The 20,526-nt window shown below is 32.6% G+C and overlaps 1 protein-coding gene across 1 annotated transcript in view; it reads right to left on the bottom strand.

The window, feature by feature from the left end:
- Positions 1-1,172: 1,172 nt before the first annotated feature.
- LOC106664888 (glutamate--cysteine ligase catalytic subunit) overlaps positions 1,173-20,526 on the bottom strand; it is a 29,923-nt gene continuing 10,569 nt past the window's right edge. Inside the window, exons 3-13 of the mRNA XM_024229843.1 lie at positions 10,117-10,302; positions 9,527-9,699; positions 9,168-9,322; positions 9,020-9,082; positions 8,757-8,953; positions 8,307-8,475; positions 6,848-7,045; positions 6,621-6,782; positions 6,367-6,548; positions 3,106-3,253; positions 1,173-1,282 (exon numbers count right to left, since the gene is read on the bottom strand). Of these exons, the coding sequence (XP_024085611.1) occupies positions 1,244-1,282; positions 3,106-3,253; positions 6,367-6,548; positions 6,621-6,782; positions 6,848-7,045; positions 8,307-8,475; positions 8,757-8,953; positions 9,020-9,082; positions 9,168-9,322; positions 9,527-9,699; positions 10,117-10,302 (1,672 nt within the window). The 3' untranslated portion in view covers positions 1,173-1,243. The remainder of the gene's footprint in view (positions 1,283-3,105; positions 3,254-6,366; positions 6,549-6,620; positions 6,783-6,847; positions 7,046-8,306; positions 8,476-8,756; positions 8,954-9,019; positions 9,083-9,167; positions 9,323-9,526; positions 9,700-10,116; positions 10,303-20,526) is intronic.

The following is a 20,526-nucleotide window of genomic DNA, read 5'->3' as shown; positions in this document are numbered from 1 at the left end:
ATAAATGAAAATAAAATAAATGAATAATTAAAAAAAAATTGATCTACTTTAATTAATTATACTTTTTATCTAAGCAGTATTCGAACCCATTACCTTTGGCCCTTGTGGCCCTGACATAAATCACCAAAAATCAAATCCTGATTCCACGATAGTTGAAAATATGGCAAAAATAGGGAAAATTCGAAAGATTATAAGTTGAGATGAGGAGTTGGTATTCGAGTGACCAATTAATTTCAATTAATTCAGGTTTTTAGTTGAGATGAAAAAACCGAAGATCGTGGGTTCGAATCCCGCTCGTGACACTGACTTTTTCACCTCAACAAAAAACATTAATTAATTAATAAATATATATATATATATTGAATTTTGGATAAAATTTAATAAGTATGCTGAGATCAGCACTCTTGGAGTCAGGAGTGGGGCTTATAAGTGCCTAACTCGTAAGATAAACAGAGAGGGCATGGGTTGTTAAACTTGCTTAATAAATCTGAATTGTAAGTTATTCACAATCCATGCAGTTTATTTTTTATTTATTTAATTTGAATTGATTATTTCAATTAATTATTTGATACTGCTAGCTGCTGAATGTATCTTTGGCGTACTGATTAACAACTACAAATCCTCTGTGTTGAGTACCTGCAGTTTAATTACTTTAAATTATTTTTGTTCTGTGGACCTAGTGCTTATTGGCAAAAATGCTCGGACAAGATTATAACATTTTTGAACTAGTATCACTGAAAAAAAGTTTGATTAAAATCAGTGCTACCACGTCCATAGCCTCCCATTGTTTTCTATTTGTTTTTGTTTTAAATTTTCTAAATCTTGAAAATTTAAATCTATATTGCTTAAAAACAACACTATAGATTTGTATCTTATCAATAATTTTGATTATATTTGCCAACTTTATACAAATTAAAAATACAAGTCAGAACATTGCTTTGTTTTCATTATCTACTTACACAGTCCGTCGGTACTTCCAGAAGCATATGCGCAAATATTTCTAATAATTCAGGAGTCAGAAATTATAACCTGGAACTTTTCTTCTTTCTACATTTTGACTTATCTTGAAAACAATATCAAAATGAGTGAAATCTTCTTAACTCTTTTGTGCCAAAGTAATAAAAAACCTTTACACTATTTTGATATACGAAAAGTTACAGAAAATAAAATCATATTTTTTAAATTTAGTATTTATTAAAAAATCACCGATATGTTTATATTTGATATGGCCATGATTCTCTTTTCAAACAACCACTTTTTGAGAGAAGAATTTACGAGACTCCTGAAAAAGAAAAAAAAGCAAATAAGTCTTTCTCGTGACAAATTAATTTATTAAGTTGATTGTAAATATGTTTGGCCAATGTTCATTAAATTAGGACCAGAAACTTCTTTAACCAACATACACGTAATACGTTTTTCTTTGACCTGTTGGATTTATTAAAGTGCGACTTTTAAGAAGCAATTGTAATAAAAAATGGATGACAGAAGTCAGGAAGTTATTAAATAAAAAAAGAACAGTATTTATAGAATTAATATTTTAACAGTATGTTCATCAACATCAATATTTCTTTTAAACAATTAAACATAAGTATGATGTAGCATTTTGTCCATGTTGAAAGATGAGTATACAATGGAGGTAATTATATTTGAAACAAATATAAGGAAAACAAAGCATATTTTTTTTTGTACATAAAACATACATCAATTTTTAATAATTAACAAATTAAACGTTTATCAATGCTAAATCTTATAAAGCAAGATAACAAAATATATCAGGCATTTTTTGAAAATATAAATGTACAAAGGTAACCAAATTTAAAAAAAAATATTGTTCTAATTAAGGAAATTATTCAATAATATAATAACAAATGCATAATTAATAAAGCGAAAAATAATTTTAAAAAATTTCACAGGAACATAGCATTTTGTAAGCGATTTTTTTATATATATTACATAGATATTAGTGATTTAAGTATGCTGTTTTTTGGTAATAAAATTTATATAATTTTTTCATTCTAATTTGGTAATTTTGCAATTGTTTCAAAGTGAAATTAATCTTCGTGTGCCGGTTAGTCGATAGTGTTGTGTAAGGACTTAATGTGCAACAACTCTGTAGATTTATTACAACATTTATAATTTCATTGCAGTATTAAAAAAAAAATACATCAGTTTGTACAAGATTCAGGAATGTAGAAGGTAAAAAAATTCTAAATGAACAACGCAGCTTATATAAAGTTATGAAATCGGAATGTGGCTAATGTTTAAAACTATTCTGCGCATATATTATATATAATATATTTATATGAGAGGTGGGGTGAGACATAGAGACAAAATTAACACTTTTCTTTTTCTTTCATACTTTTTCTTCCTTCCTTTATAATATTACAGTAACTATGTTCAAAAATTCTTTATAAAACCAATTCAACTGAAAATATGTTGAGCATTTAAAATTTAACCAAACTGAAAATTCATCTTATGACTATTTGGAAAAAAACTATTTGATCTTTTCTAATAATAATTTAATTTATGATATATTTCTTCTGTCGGAATAAGGCACATTAGCAATTATTGCCTGTAATTATACATATATATTTATTTCTAAAACTACATTTCCTTTAAGTATATACTTTGTATGTAATATAAAAATAAATAAAAATGAGTAAACAAAACAAATGTCATATTTTTAATCTAACAATAAATTTCAGCATTTCAATATATATAAATTCGATTAAGTTTGTAAAATTCATGAAAAAAAGTTATTTGTTCCTTAAATACAATCACATTTAAATTAAGTTAGACAGTAAGCACCCATTTCAGAAATAATTCAAAATCCACTTTATACTGTACAATTTTTTAAAAACATTTTTGTTGTTAAACAAGCTAAAAATATGATTAACAAAATAGCGTTATGTTTAAACATACTAAAGGAATATATCCAGCCATTTATTACCAGAAAAAAGAAAGACGTGGAACACAGTTTTACAGTGTGGTGGTAGTAACAATATTTCAATGAGTGTAATTTTTTTTTTTTTTTTTTTTGAGTGTACGGAATTCTCTTGGACCCTCAAAACTAGAACTAAAAAATTAATACTTGTTGCAATATACCTTTTCCATGGCAAGCGGGATGGATTCTTTTGTCTTGGAGACGAGACTCTGCCCGATTAACTCTGGACAAGGGACAGTGCCTGCTTGAATACCGTCTATTGTCTTTAAAAGGTCGTAATTCACTTGTTCGTTGACTATGGAGTCCTGCCTGGAAAATACGGATTAAATGACTGGTCTGGACAATCCTGCTTTTGTCGTACCGGAAAGGCATGGGAATAGAAAATTCGCCAAATTTTTTATTTAATTACACTGGACTTTTACCCCGACGGGTTATTATTCCCCGAAGTGCTGACTCTAGATCTATACATCAAGGAGTTCACCCACCCTGTTGTGTGACTGGGTTGCTAGTATCCCTTGAGATGCCCAGGAGATCATCGCTTCTCAACCAATGGTGTTAGGCTCTAATGGGGGCTGAACAGTTAGCTCATTTCAGCCCCAAATGCATGCAAACTATAATCTAGCCTAAAGCCAGAAACACACTTACCCGATGCTACCCGACGCAAATCCAAACTCCGATTTTCCATAAGGTTGCATTACCCCTGTGCACATCTACCCGATGCTATGCCACGCTAACCTACCCGACGCTCTGTGATCCCCACTGTCCAGATTTTCATCGGGTCGCATCGAGTACAGGCGAAGACAAAAGAACCGGACACTCTTATTTTTATTCAAACTACATGTATTATTGTCATTATATTAATTACAACATACTTATTTTAATATAAACCAAATTAACTGTGATTAAAAAGTAATTAGTTTTTATTTTAAAAAAATATTTTAATGGTTTGGTAGAAAATTAATCAAAACACCGGAATACGATTTTTTCATATAATGAATTTAACTAACAATTTATTGTACTCGCTTCAGCGGTACATATACTAAAATCGAATCAATTTATTATACGGTTTTGCTCATAAAATTTAATTAACAATTTATTTCATAGTTTTGCTCGTAAAATTACACCATTTTGTAATGTCGGGTAGCATCAGAACAGGACACTCATATTTTTTGTAGTTTATTTCAAACTAAGTACATGTAATTTTGTCGTTATATTAATTACAACATGTTATTTTAATGTAAACCAAATTAAACGAGATCAAAAATGCATAAGTTTTTATAAACATTGTTTAATTATGATGGTTAGGAGTAACTTTATTTAAAACAATTAAGTTTAACAAACAATTTATTAGATGGTTGTGCTCATAAAATTTAACTAACAATTTATTACAAAGTTTTGCTCAAAATAGTGCATTAAGAATAAAAGATGCGTTGCGATTGTGATAGTGATTATTGTGATAAACGCTGTGGACTGTACGCGAAGTGTGCTTGCGTCGGATAGATGTGCACACCCCACCAAAACGTGGCAAGGCGTCGGGTAGCGTCGCAAGGAGTAGCATCGGGTAAGTGTGTTCCTGGCTTAAAGGTGGCTCCAGACATGTAGTATTTACTGAATGCCAATTGCCATCGGATATTTGCCAAATCTCGAGTTGCTCGTCTTGCCATTTGCCAAGTGTCGTGCGAGTCCTAAATTTACTGCCAACCGTGATGAACAGTGATGCAGCGGTTACTGTTTCGTTCAGTGGCTATAAACTTAGTCACAGAGTATTGTTGCACCATCTTACTTTCGATCTGTTTCCATGCATCAAAAAACTCCAATTTTTGTGATTCGGAAGAGAAGCATTCCAAAGTTTTGGTTTAGATCGAGGAACTCCAAGACTGTAAAGTTGGGCCAACAGACATAACACTATGTTGTTCTTTCATTAATACATCTATACTAGTTAGGAATCATTAATCATTATTAAATGAATAGCAGTAAATAAATGTAAATAATAACGTGTATGTGTGTGGTGATTAGTGACCGTTAATCGATAATTATTCAGAAATCACGAGTTGCGGTCTGGTGTGATGTAGGTTTCAGAAAAACATTTTCTTTATCGTGCCAACGTTCCGATTTTTATTGAGATCATCTTCAGGGCCTGGGATTTACAAACATTGTGTACATATAACAATTACATTTTGGATGGGGAAAAGTGAATTTATACAATGTAAAATATATTTTATATATTCAATCAATGTATTTCTACTCCTCAAAGTGTTTGTCTTCTGTGTAATTGTGCCATTCTTGCATGTCGTGTCGAGAGTGCCAGTGAGATTTTGCTATTTTGTGTTTATATACGTTGGATTTTGAAGGGGTGGGGAAGGAAGCCGGTACAGAATAGACATTTTTGTATAAGGCGTCGGCTTCTTTGAGGTGAAAAGAGCCGTCAAAGGGAAACAATGTGTTGGTAATGGTTCGACCAGATTATCCTTTCAGGATTATATAGAAAGGGATAAATAGGAAAAGGCAAGTTAAATTGTTGGACAATTAGACTATGAAAAATGTTTGATGTGTGGAATGTAACCTAATGATATATGTATGTTATCTATATTGAATTTGATTAATGATATTGGCATAGCTGCGACTGAGTTTACATGTATCTGTTCTGTAATTGATGCTGTGTTTATCTCTGTTGATATAAACCATTCTAAGAAATTACGTTTATGTTTGTTTTGTTCTGTATGTAATATTTTTGGATTTTTGAAGTTGAAATTGTGTTGGTGTTCAAAATGGTGGGTAGCGAGTGCTGTAGGATTTTGCTTGGGTTTTTTGCAATCATAGATATGTTGCTTTACTCTCCTGTCCACATATTGGAATGTATGGATGTTTTGAGTATGGCTACTTCATGAACATTTGTGCATTTTGAAGAGGACAAGAAAACCAACAATTAGCTGAACAAGGCGAGCACCGAATATTGTTGCTTGGTGAATAACTGAGCACACATCCCCACTAGTCGGGATTTGGCGAACCTTTGCTTGACATTCGGCATGTCTGGAGCCATCTTAATACTAATTAAATTTTATCATAAACCAAAGTTTTTTTTTGTTTTTATATAAAAAATAAAATGAGCTACTGCCTTACCTCAAAAATGGCAACATGAATTGTCAGAGACCCCTGCCAAAAAAGTATGCCAATAACAGCAAATTTTATGCCTGATTTAGTTGGATATGCCATGGCCAAATGGCTTAACCAAGAAAGGAGGCATTTAAACCTGAGATATCTGGGCTGTTTCACATTTTAAAATCTGATCATTTTCCAGATTAAGATAAAAATTTAGGCAAAAAATTAATATAAGATTTCCTTATGTTTAGAAGAAATGCTAAATAAACTAATAAATATTCTTATAAAAATTTAGTTTTCTCTATTAATTGAAATTTGCTTACTTATAAGAAGGATGCTGTCTTACGAACTGTCTAATCCAACTGGCAGTCGTTAATAATTGCCCAGACGCTCTTCGTTGTATAAGTTTCAAATACTGTTGAATCGAGCAATGCGTATCTGTATCTACTTCCATACCGTTCAGATATGAATTAATTAAAGGAATTAGACCAGGGAATACTCCTTCCTTGAAAATAAAAATGATCATTTAAAAAACTAGAATTATTTTTATAAACATTTAAACACCAGGTCAACGTACTTTCCCATTGATAATTTGGTTTATTGTCATTGCACAGTATTGGTCATTGATGTCCGTATTGGTATTCGTTTGATGGCCGTTTGAAGTAATGTCCTTTCTAAACCAAAAGACTTCTTCTCTGACAGCTGACCTCTTTTGGGCTTTAGTCATATTCTCGTCAACCTGTAGAAAAAAATTAAAATCTATGAATTTACTCCAAGCGTGAAGTGCAATTCGGCCGGTCATACCTTGCTGATGGGTATGAGGAGGTTCAATTTGTATGAAAGGATCACTCTTGTCAGCAAGACAACAAAAATGACGAATGCGGCGTTTTCAAAATCTGTCAGCTGGACTTCACACGGCCTGAACTCGACCCTCCAACCAATATTACTGTTCGGAGGAGGAACTTTAAACCTCATCGTTTGCCAATTAGTTGATTGTATATTCTAAAAACAAACAAACTAATATAAACGTCTATTTATATAATTTTCTATTAATTTAATTAAAGGGGATCGTGTTAGCTGAGTTGTTTATGAAATAAACTGCTCGTAGACCCAGTGGTAGGATTGACCTGGCCCTTTTTTTCACATATCCATCCCTCTCAAAAATAAGTTAATAATAAAGGAAAAATAAATTTTAATTAATTGATTTAAAAAAAAAGAAAAAAGACCTCAACTGCCGAAACCTGAATGAGGTAATTCTGGTCTTTATCTATTTCAAAATATATTGAATTATAAAATAAGCCCATTTTTCAATAATTCAATTTTTTCCTGTTAGGTTTTGAAGCAATTATTTATTTGGTCATTATTGCTTACCCATTCTAAAAATGGATTAACTAAGGTGTTTTTATTCCCAGTTTCATTCAAAATCTCATATTTTACGAGGTGTTTTGCTAAATTAAAATAGAGAAAAAAAGAACAATTTTTGGTTATTTAGTGTTTTTTAAATTTTAATTAAAATTTTCAGAGTGCTAGGGAAATTTGTGATATGCACGGTGGCTAAAGAAGAAAGCGTCCATCAGTGGTTTGCTTGGCTCAAGAGCACAAATTTTGATTCTCTTATATATATATAAAATATAAGGCGATTATTATATATATAAGAGTATGATTCCATTGATTATTTCATCATATATAGTTGGGGGAAGGGTTGGATGGGGGAAAAAACGGCGAGGAGTGACAGTGGGAATTGAACTTGTGACTGCAAGCCACAAAATGGTTCATATTTTTCATTGAATTTGTTTACAAGTACCTGACAATTTTATTTTGTATTTGATTGTCTACATGACAAACTGTACAAAACAACCAGTAATAAATTGTTTGTTTGTGTATTTTACACCAGTCGACTACAATTTCCTCGTAACAATCATTTTTCATATCTTATTTTCTAAAATTCCCTTTACCTTCTGCGTTATACGATAAATCTAAATATAAAAAACATCGTATGACAGTAAAATACTGTTCTGAATATAGGACATTAACCGGGTTATTGATTGTCCAAACTAATAATCAATCAAGTCTTTAAAAAGTCAAGTGCTGTTCTAATTTTATTCAAATCCTACAATATCATTTCTTTTGTCATTTCCATTCAGCAAGTAAACTTCTTTCATTTTCTATTTCGTGAACCTTTTCATATTTTATTTTCTAATAAAAAAAAAAAAAAAAAAAAAAAAAAAAAAAAAAAAAAAAAAAAAAAAAAAAAAAAACTGACCTCGAAATGGTCAGTATCTGTTGCAGCTTGGTGTACTTTCTCACTAAAAAGAGAAACGGTGTCTCGAATAAAGAGATGCGCAATGTGTTGGGCTAGTAGGTGGTCGATATTGGCCTTACGAAGCGCCTCGTAGATTTCTTCATCATGGACAATTGGAACATCATTATAACTAGAACAAAAAAAATCCTCGAATAATAATTTTAAAAAAGTCTGGAAATTTAATGGGATAATTAGTTTAATTTGATAAGTTAAAATTACGTTAAAAAATGAAATAATGCTTGTATGCTAACCAGGGTGACAAGAATTAAAAAAAAAAAAAAATAGTCTGAATGTTTTGACCTTGCAAATTAATGAAAGCTCCATTATTACCAGCATAGCATGTGAAATTAATATAGAAAATTACTAAGATTTTAAAATAATTGGCTTTTAATAACTGGTTAAGCCACTTACACTTCTCCTTGTGGGCTGAGATAGCTGTCAATGCTATCGTATCTCGATTTCGGAATGACGAATCTGTTATTTTTAAGCGGCTCCAGACCCCTTTCTTCCCTTGTCCGGCAATCGACAGAGCTGGATATCACAGACCATCTGCAGTCAACATCGGTCAAAACGCCTCGGTGAATTGGCGAAGCAGCTGTCAAAGCGAGCTGAAATGAAAAGAACCCTTTTTTGTAATTAAACAATTAGATAAATCGAGACAAAATTTAACACACCAATATCGGGCATAAAGGTGTTAACTGGTCATACAGCGTCCTAGCTTCATCAATATTGCACGCCTAAAAAAATCCAAAACAAGTATTAAGTTTTTTCTTTCAAAACTTTTAAATTTAGTATTGATTTTTAAAAAAATGATTTACATGCCTGAAACGTCAACTGAAGGCAGCAGCACCCCATACCGAATGCCATTGCATCCATGTACACATGGTCGGGTAAAGCAGCTTTGGCGCTCTCACCATTGTCGCCCAAAGCATTTAAGTCATCCTTAAAAGGAGTCATTGTTTTGTCATCCCTGTATACTATAATAAAGTAAATTGTTTTTATAAGTCACAGCGTACCCACCATATCTTATCTATTTAGAAGGAAAACTAAGGCTTAATTTAGAACCTTTTTACAGATTGAAAACAAGATAATTTTTTATTTTAATCTAAATTTAAAAAATCTAATCTTATCCATTACGTTTTAACATAGATTAAAAAATAAATAAAAACAGGTATACGGACCTGGCAGGTTGATAGCTACTTTCTCCCCTCGTCTCATTCTGATATTGCGCGTTAAAGTTTTGAATCTCGGATGGCCTGGGTAGATGACTTCATCCGGGATGAAGAGCGATCTCGATGAGCCTTCATTTGGGTTCGGCATATGAACAGGATTTGTAAAGACACCGCAGCCCAGCCTGCACCCCAAATACTTGCATTAGAAAAATTAGCCTAGCAAGCAACAAATAATAAAATTAAAAAATAACACAAATAATATGTGGATAAAGGAAATTAAAATTTCAGGCTGGCACAGATGGCCAAACCAGAACTCAGTGAAACTATTTTAATTTTTAAATTAATATTATACAAAGATCTTGGAATAAAGTATGTTGTTTACTTATAAGCACAAAATATATAATAATCTTAAGATATAGTACAAAGTTAGATATGTAAACTTGAACTATTTTAACACAATAAATTTTGATTTACCCTTTCCCCACTTTTAAAGGAAACTATATTATCAAAAGACACTCATAATTGTAAAATTATACGCACAAATAAGCATTGATTTGTAATATTAAATATTTCATTTTGTCAACGATCCTTTGACATACCTTGGATAACTGGTGACAGTGATGAGCCTCTCATCTTCTTTGAGCAGCTGCTGTGCCTCCTCTCGTCTATAACGCATGTTAGCCTCGACGATGTTGAAATGGGCCAGGAGGCAACCGTACGGTTTCCCTGGTGTCCCTTCGACCATGTATGCTCCATATTCTGGCCTCCAAACTGACTTGACACTACTGAAAAAGAAAAATTAAGAATATTTCATTTTCTTCTTTTCACGATTGGCTAGGTTTTTATATTAAAACTATCTAAATTAATAGTTTACTAAATTATCATTGATAATATTGTTATTCTTATTTATCTATAGGTTGTTAAAAAGTTAATTTTAATCTTATTACGCACTTTTTTCCACAGACAGAGATAACTAAAAAACACGTTTTTTCAAACAATGTATATTTTATTTATTTACTAAATTAAATATATTACATTAGAGTCCCACTAGTCTGAGCTGTTGTGTGAAAATTAAGATTAGCCTAATAATGCAGAACAAGAATACAACAGGTCTGGCATACAAACATAGCAGGAGATTACCCATGTTTACGACGAAGGGAAAGGGATAGGGATAAAAGAGGCGGCCACAAGGTCTGCACCTTGACCTGAGTGGATAAATTGTGCTCCCCTGTTGTTTATAATAACTCACTGCCCCAGCTTTAGGTTGTTAATCAACCTCCATAGTCTTGCCAGCATTCCTTAGTGTAGGTTTTTGCTTGTGGTCTTTTCTGTCCTAGTTGCAAGGACTTGCACCTACGTAGACCTTCAGTTAAACATAAAATGTGTTCAGCGGTCTCCTCCTCTTCCTGGCAGTATATACACTGAGTGATCTGTCTGTACTTCTAGTGTATATGCTTTCTTAAGTGGCAGTGCCCTATCAGAGTTCAACCCAAATCCTGGTTCAGTTGTAGTTGCCTTCCAGTAATTCCTTTGCAAGTTTTGCAGATGATACTTATATGAATCTCTTTGCATACCTCATACCTGTGGTTTTGTTCCATCAGGTTTTGGGCTCATTAAGGATCCATCTTAAGATGTATCCTCTTTTGTGGCGATGCTAAGCTACAGTAGGGTTCAGGACCTAGAAAGTACATGTTGGTACCTTCTATAGCCAACATGTCAACCTTTTCATTGCCTCTATGCCCCAAATGACTAGGGGACCCATGCCAGGGTCAGGCCATTAGTGTTACTGACTTCAGGGCCTTCATGCAGTTCCAAACACTTGGCCTTCTCCTCGCATGAGGCTAGGGCCTTTAGTGCTGTCTGACTGTCAGAGAAGATGGCTATCTTCCGGGAATGTATTCCTAATTCTTTTATTTCCCTGGCACAGTATTCAATTGCTTTGATTTTAGACTGGAAAACTAGTTTTGGCTTGTCAGGTGCGTTTTGGTTCTCTCTGGGTAAATAATTTTGGTTAAAACTCACCTCTGAAAATGGCAACAATTCGACATGGATCTGACTCACCAAAACAACAATGGCAGTATGCAGGCCAAAATAATCAGAAAGTACCAAATTGTTGGTTTGTCACCACACAGATTTCAAAATTTTTGAATAAAAGTGCAGTTAAAAATTGGGAGTACAGTTTGGATTGGGCAAAGCCAAAATACCTGATCATTAATGCTCCACAAAAACTATATTTTCGAACCGTATTATACAAAATGTTTCTGTACCAATTATACATTTAAGTGAAATGAAAAATGTTTGCTTTTAGTCATTTTTAAATTTTCTCATGTTTGCAATTTGGTTTTAAAATGAAAAAAGACAGATGAAAAAGGAAATGACTAACACATTCTGAATAAATGTTTTTCAAACAGTTAAAAAATAGCATACATTAATAAAACTCTTTCTATCGAGGCATGACTTAACTCTATCAAACAGTACTGTTTTTTAAACTACAAGAAAGAAAAGAGCAATAGCTTGTACAATAAAACATTCCTGAGGGTGAGAAGAGTGTTACAACAAAATCTGGCAACACGAAATTGATAAGATAGCCCACGGTTATTTGCTTTTCTCAGCTTGCTTCATCTCTTCGCTTTTTTCTCTCTTTTATTTCTTTACACAAATAAAATTGCAAAATAAAATTATTTCTCAATAATTTCCAGTAAAGTAATAAATTTACATTTATTCAATTTCATACTTATCTATATAAATCCTTCCCAAAATAAATAAATTTGTAAAGTGAAAATTCAACCAAAATCTCTGGTTTCCTGTTAAGGTCATATTACAAAATCCTTGTATTTATTGACCTCCATAAAAAAATTTCAGTCTGAATATTGTCATATAATAAGTACCATCTCACACTGTCTCAAACTCCAATTTTTGCCTATCAGTTTGTTGTTATTATGCAATAATGAAATACTAAGATATAAGTTATTCCAAAGTAGGGTACTTTAAAAGTCTTTTCCTAATGGTGACCAAGCTGATTCACTTGAGTTTTCTACAATTACGTGTTGAGGATAAATGATTAAGTGTTAACTCATTCTGTCATCTCGAATTCCAGACAATTGTTTAATTAAAAACCTTTTTTTCATTGCAAACAGTAATCAACATCACATATCAGATAAGTCTGAGATAAGAGACAGTCGAAAAATCGGCAAATGATTGCAGATTAACTGTACCCTCACAGATTCCTTTTAATGTACTGTATTATAAAGCTGAGATTTCTGTAAAGAAGCAGAGGAGACACACCTATTAATAAACTGTGGCGTTAAACTTGCCCGCAGGAGGAAGTGCTTTGGGTGTACACTGTAACCATAGAAGAATTTCAACCACTGAAACCGGGCCTAGCAATCAAATTCCTTGATGAATTAAAACTCACCGGATCGGTGTGCTATAGGCACAGAATGGAACAGCTCTTAAAGGGCGCGACCCTGACTAATACATCTACATCTTCAGCAGAACCTTTTTTCTTTTTAAATTGACAACTGCCTGAAAGATGTAAAGTAGTAAGACCCCTCGTCTGCAACATTCAGGGGGTAGTTGGACGTTAAGCCCTTCTGTATAGCAGGAATTACTTATTCAGAGGAAGTCAAGTAACCAATATTTACACAGACTGATGTGAAAATTCTTTCAGGTCAACTATATTTTGTAGAATTCCACATGATTCATAAGAAGGCTGTTAAATGGTTGTCCACCACAATAAACTGGAAATTAAATTTGATCAAAAGTCAGTAGTTGCAGATTGAGCTGAGTAATAAAAACAGATGGAATCTTCAAGTTCTGATTACAACTGAACAGACTGGAAACCCACATGAAGAATTTAAAGAACTTTAGAAATTTCATCAACCAAATTTTTATGCAAAAACATAACTTGATAAAAAAAACAGTTATGATGGAGTGAGTATATCAATTCAGTGGTTGAAAAGGAATGTTCTACTCACAAACTGGTTTTGCAGTGGATTTTGAGCTTTAATTGCCCAATCATCAGACTATGCAAAACCCCACTAATAATAATGTGGCATTTAAAGTTTAAATTGTTTATTGAAATCCATTTGGAATGAATCATTTATTAGTTAATAATACATCCACTATGTTGAAAATACATGCCTAGGATCAAATGAAAAACTGATTTAAGCTATAACATGTTTTTATAAATTTTAACCAATTCCTTTTACAAAATTCCATTTTTATAGATTTACAAAACATATTTCCTCCTATCTTAAAGGGAACAAAGTAATTTAAGTTTTGTTAAAACTCATCATTAATTTATTTGATGACCTTTATGAAGAATAAATATACCAAGTTAAGTAATATAATATTCTTTACGAACGACAATTTGCATACATGTTCAGAACAAGTCTTAATTATCTATCCAACAATTGCCAACTCATGCTGTCTAGAATTATCATTATTAAAAACTAACATTATTGATTTATTTGTTTGTTTTGACAAGTAGAGAATTTCGTCATTAGTACATTTATAACTTTCAGAATGGCTTTTTATTCTTTTTTAATCCTTTTTAAATTATGTACATAAATAATATCAAACATCCAAATAATTAAACTAATTATTTTAATTGCTATTATTTTTATAGTAATTTAATAATATTAAGTATTTACTATTATAATATTTATTTGTTATTCAGAAATCGTGAGATGCGGTCTGGTGTGATGTAGGTTTCAGAAAAACATTTTCTTTATCGTGCCAACGTTTCGATCTTTATTGAGATCATCTTCAGGGCTCAAGTGTTTGTCTTGTGTAATTGTGCCATTCTTGCGTGTCGTGTTGAGAGTGCACACTTTGAGCCCTGAAGATGATCTCAATAAAGATTGAAACGTTGGCACGATAAAGAAAATGGTTTTCTGAAACCCACATCACACCAGACCGCATCTCACGATTTCTGAATAATTATCGATTAACGGTCATTAATCACCACAATGTTACCACATTACCAAATTAATTTATTTGTGTTATAATTTCCGCGTTTCGCACGTTCAAATTGAGTGCCATTAAAAAAAATTAGCTGCTAATTGGAACGTCGCATTGGCGGAGGTATCAGAGGGTCGTTGCAAAACAACTTATTGTGTTGTATATTTTTTAGAAAGGATTGAACACCACACTCACTCCATCATTTATCATTTCTACGGCTTTTTATTTTTAATTTTGCCCATATGCATTATTAACATTGCTAAAGAAATTTTAGGAAATGTAATAACTAGTGAATTGTTTTGATAAATATGGATTTATCTTTTTTAATGAAAGGTGCAATTCAATTTGAGAATTTTTATTTGGTGTAAGATGAGAACCTTGTTTTATTTTTTTAATAAAAATAAAATCAATTGTTTTAAAATAAATGTTTGCTTACTGGGCTTAGCTAAATCATCTAGCTAAATCAATGCCAAATGTTGATTTTGTGTTATGTATTATTTTACTCCTCTCCTTTTCTCTCATTGTCTCGGTCTTTATTTTATTTTATTTATTTATTTTTTTAAAATTCTATGGCTTTCCATTTCACATCAAATTGAATTATATCTCGACAAGAAGAATTTATAATTTCAGTATAAGTATTCATAAGCTATAATTTATATGATTTACACTCGTATAAAGAGGACAAATTTGTTTAGGATATCTCTAAACAAACATTGTTGCGTATTTGCCGATTGCCATTCCATGCTGTTGTCTTGAATTCGTGATGTTTGATTGTTAATTAATTTTTTTTTAAACTAAATTTAAATTATACCATCGTTAGCACATAAATTTTGAATATTTTACCTACACTTATCAGATAAGATTAACAATACAAGGAAGGAATATGTGCTAACTAGTTCACTGACCTAGAAAAACTTTGATTATTTTGTGGTCAAATTTAAAGTTTTATCATTACTAAAGGTCACTATATCCCAGTGATAAAATTTGTTTTAAAATAATAAAATAAAATTTAGTTCTGTTTTTTAATTTGTACATGAGGACTTGTTAAACAGTTTTATTGTAAATGACCGAGTTATTTAAATGGGTTATTTTAAGACATGACTAATGGGTCATGGATATGGACCAAATTTTTTTTGGTGATTCTACACTCCAAAATATCAAATAATATCCACCACTTCTTATAAATAGGCCCTGGTTTTGCAAAAAAAATTATTTTGAAAGTTGAAATTTTCCGTTTATTTTTTTTTATTTTGCCCTTCTACTTTCTCAAATTAACTTTGTGAATATATCATTTTATAGCTTTTTTATAGAGTTGCAATAAAAATATAGAAAAGCTAACAAAGTTTATCAATAACAAAAATATTTCTAAAAACCAAAACCATCAGCTTTTTTTTACGTGAATCTAACATGCAATTTCGTTTTAGCAATTTTTGTTTTAATTTAAATTTATGATTTTTGACTCCTAGAAGTTTTCACAATTTTGAGAAGTCGTTATCGTAAAATCCGATTGAAGCGGCTATAATTCAAAAAAGACTAAAAGGATTTTAACGTCATACAGACTATTTGCAAAATGAGAAACTTAATTTTTTAACGACATATGTACCATAAAAATATTTAGAAAATTTCTACGAGAAAATGCACAAAATAGGAAAATTAGTTGCCGAAAATTAACCTCTTTTTTTACGGAAATAAGAGTCAGATTTTAATGTCTGATACACTTATAATATGTACTTGATAATTTCTTTAAAACTAATTATAAACCATGAAAATCGGTCCACTAGTTTTTGAGAAAAATGACGTTAAGAGCTTGCTCTAGGAATGTCAGTAAGGCAGAAGTCGAAATTATAAGTCAAAAATTTTTTTACAAAGATTTCCGCGAAAGTCGTTATCTAAGGGTTTTATAATGTTAGAATCACGACTATTAAGTCAAATAGACAAATGTGCACAAAAAAAGAGCGTTTTGTTGATTGTTGATTTATCTTTTTAAATCTAAATCTTTAAATATTCTAATCTGGTATGATTTGAAAAGATAAATAACAAAATTCTCCTTTTTTTGCCTGTTTTAACAAACATTCTGTAAGCAAAGTAGGCCAGAAAATGGTCAAAACTTAAAAACAGTAATGAACGAAATACACTACTTACTGTGTAGTATACCTACAATTTAAGAACCCCTACAAATTATTCGAAAAGGAAGGAAGGAAAAATGTCTTAGATTTAAAGGATGGTGAGGCTCGAACTCTACGATGGCCAACAAGAAAACGCGATAAAATAGATGAAAATTACAATTAATTAAGGTTTTTAGTTAAGATAAAAAAGTCAATGGCACGAGCGGGATTCGAACCCACGATCTTCGGCTCGATACGCCGCTATTCTACCACTTGAGCTATCATGACCTCGATCCACTCGGACACTAACATACCATCTCAACCCGACCTTTTGAATCTTCCCTCCTTTTTGCCATTTTTCAAAGTCGTGTAATTTATTCGATTCTCTCTGATTCCGCTCGTGCCATTGACTTTTTTATCTCAACTAAAAACCTTAATTAATTGTAAGATATTATTTGGTCAAGCGGACCACGAAACTAGTGAATTTAATAGTTGAAAATGTTGTAACACACAATTTTGTAGGGAAGTTGTTAACTAGGCCATTTCGGAACCAGCTAGCAAATAGAAATCCAAAAACATTACCGGAAATCGGAAACCTTCACAATGACTGAACTGTCAGTCAACATAGATAAATGTTACAGTTTTCCTGTCTGAAATTGAACACTGCGCCAGAGAAATAAAAAGGCTAGGAATACAGTCCCGGAAGATAGCCATTTTCTCTGACAGCCAGGCAGCACTCATGCGAGGCGAAGGCAAGGAGTGGTTGAAACTGCACGGAGGCCCTGACGGAAGTCAGCGTCACTAACGACCTGACCCTGGCATTGGTCCTTGGACATTCGGGGCATAAAGGCAACGAAAAGGTTGACATTTTGGACAAAAAAGGGGCCAGCCAACATCAGCTCTTTGGGCCCAGAACCCTACTGCGGCCTAGCAGCCTGCCACAAAAGAGAATACATCTTAAAATGGATCCTTAATGAGTCAAACCTGGTGGAACAATACCACAGGTATGAGGCACGCGAAGAGATTCAAACAAGGATCTCCGCAAAACTTACAAAAGAATTACTGGCAACTGCAACCGAACCAGGATTCTGGTTGAACTCCTGACAGGGCACTGCGACTTAAAACAGCACATGCACCGGATAGAAGTATAGACAGAAGCACATACTGCCAGGAAGAGTTGGAGACCCCAGAACACATTTTGTTTCTGTGAAGGTCTATGTAGGTGCAGGTTCTTGCAACTAGGACAAGAAAAACCATAAGCAAGAACCTACACCAAGGAGCCGCTGGCACAGCTGTGGAGATAGCTGGCCAATGAGTTATAAAAAAACACGGGAGCGCAATAGATCTACTCAGGTCGAGGTGTGATCCCTATCCCTATCACAATGACTACCAACATCAAAAACAACAACTCATGGCGGTGAAAGCACCTAAACCACAAATAATTAATACAACACTCGTTCAACACGAAAATGGTAAATTACGCGCCTCCCAATTTCAACAATACAATTTTCCATGAGGGCCTATAAACCTTTAAAGGTAACCAGTAAAATATTTTTTCTCCCAAACAACAAATTCGCGCTGGGCAAAACATCCGTCTAACATCTATGAGTGTGTTCTTTGGAATGGCCGATAATAAAGGAAGAGAAGGAAAAGGATAAAACAGTACGAATTTGGGTGGACAGTCAAGTTTCATAGGCTGCAATAAAAAAATTACAAAAATCATTTCCCATTGCCAGTACAGATCAGGAAGAACATGTACGAATTATTATAACATAAAAATTGGAAAATAGGTATATCCTGGGTCAAAGCATACGAAGGAAATGCTGGCAACGAAATCTGATCGAAAAGCTAAAGAAGCGACTTCGGATGATACGTTGACACCTGAGATGGAAATAAGCCTATTTTCGCACTACCGAAACAAATTAGAAAAAGTACAATCGAAAAATGGAACCAAGAATGAGAAAACAGCAATAAGGGGGAATGGACAAAAAGTTTCTTTCCGTCTGTCAAAGATAGAATAACAACTTACATCCAAATAAATTTTAAAGCGCTTTGGTTTAGAAGAGGACCAATACAGCTGCCAAACAGGAGGGATACAAAATTGGGAACACCTGATAAACACGTGTTCATTCTATGAAGCGACTAGAGCCGATAGATAAAATCAGATAAAAATCAGTAGGTACTCATACAAGAAGGCTTTGGCCAAGAAGCTTACCTGTCCCACGACACGAACTAGTAGGAAAACGTCCAAAATATTTTATTAATTGTATAAATAAAATGGACTTCAATTTAATTTAATACAATGTAATCATAATTTTAAACTGCAAAATCGATGTCTTCTTTTTGCGAAAATAAAAATTATGTAAGTAAGTAATAATGATTGTTAAAGTAAATGTATAAATAAATGTAAAATAATCACGTAATGTCAATGGGAGCGGATTGAATAAATTCCTCCTAGTAAGGGTTATTTACAAGGAGAAAAATTAAAAAAAAAACCTATGAGTGACTCAACACTCTTCACGCAACGAAGATCAAATTTCAATCACAAGTTACGAAATTTTAAATCAACATTCACGACAAGGTTACCAACCTGAAAAATTAAATTACGACGTGATATGTTAGCTATGTTCTTGTTTTTGAAACCTTTATTAGCTATGTTCCCTTGGGAAAAAAATAATAACAAGACCGCGCAGTTTTGACGTGGCATTTTGGCTAAAAATAAACCTTATGCTGAAGTATACAGGACTGCAGTTGACACAATGCAATATGAAAGATTATTCAGAAATCTGAGATGCAGTCTGGTGTGATGTAGGTTTCAGAAAAACATTCCCTTTATCGTGCCAACGTTTCGATCTTTATTGATATCATCTCCAGGGCCTGGGATTTATAAACATTGTTTAAATTATACAAATAAATGTCGTATGTGGAAAAATGAATTTATACAATCCTAGAAATTATGTACTCAATCAAAGTAATTCTACTCACTCAAAATGTTTGTTTTCTGTCTCAAACACTTTGGGTGAGTAGAAATACTTTGATTGAATATAAAAAATATATTTTACTTTGTATAAATCCACCTTTTTCCACATCCTACATGTATTTGTTAAATTTAAACAATGTTTGTAAATCCCAGGCCCTGAAGATGATCTCGATAAAGATCGAAACGTTGGCACGATAAAGAGAATGTTTTTCTGAAACCTACATCACACCAGACTGCATCTCACGATTTCTGAATAATCATCGACTAACGGTCACTAATCACCACATACGCAATATGAAAATTTTAATTTGAACTTGCGTTTTGTTGGCACCTATGGATCGGTGTACAACCGAGTGACAAAATTATAGACACATTAAAAAATCACGATTTCAACAGTCAAAAATGATTTCTTTTGCCATTAGAATATTGTTCATGATATTAAAAGAAAATTAACTCTGGAGATGGCTTGAACTGATAAGCTTATACAAATGTACATCTCAATAAACAGTATCTTTTGATTTAGCTGCGACAGAATTATGGACACACATTTTGTTTACGTTTATTTTATAACTCCAAAGGTTTATTCAGTTTTTTTTAATTTATTTAGAAATCGTGAGATGAGGTCTGGTGTGATGTAGGTTTCAGAAAAACATTTTTTTAACGTGCCAACGTTTCGATCTTTATTGAGATCGTCTTCAGGGCTCAAAGTGTTTGTCTTCTGTGTAATTGTGCCATTCTTACGTGTCGTGACTCAATAATGATCGAAACGTTGGCACGTTAAAGAAAATGTTTTTCTGAAACCTACATCACACCAGACCGCATCTCACGATTTCTAAATAAATATCGATTAACGGTCACTAATCACCACACACAGGTTTATTCAGTATTAATATAAGCACATACCGTGCCTTAGTAAAGTGATTACCGTGATTTCATTTGGAGCAATTCAAAGTTATTTT

Source organism: Cimex lectularius, unplaced genomic scaffold, assembly GCF_000648675.2.
Source record: "Cimex lectularius strain Harlan isolate CLEC.00 unplaced genomic scaffold, Clec_2.1 scaffold490, whole genome shotgun sequence".
Lineage (NCBI taxonomy): Eukaryota > Metazoa > Arthropoda > Insecta > Hemiptera > Cimicidae > Cimex > Cimex lectularius.
This window is presented reverse-complemented; position numbering and strand designations above follow the sequence as displayed.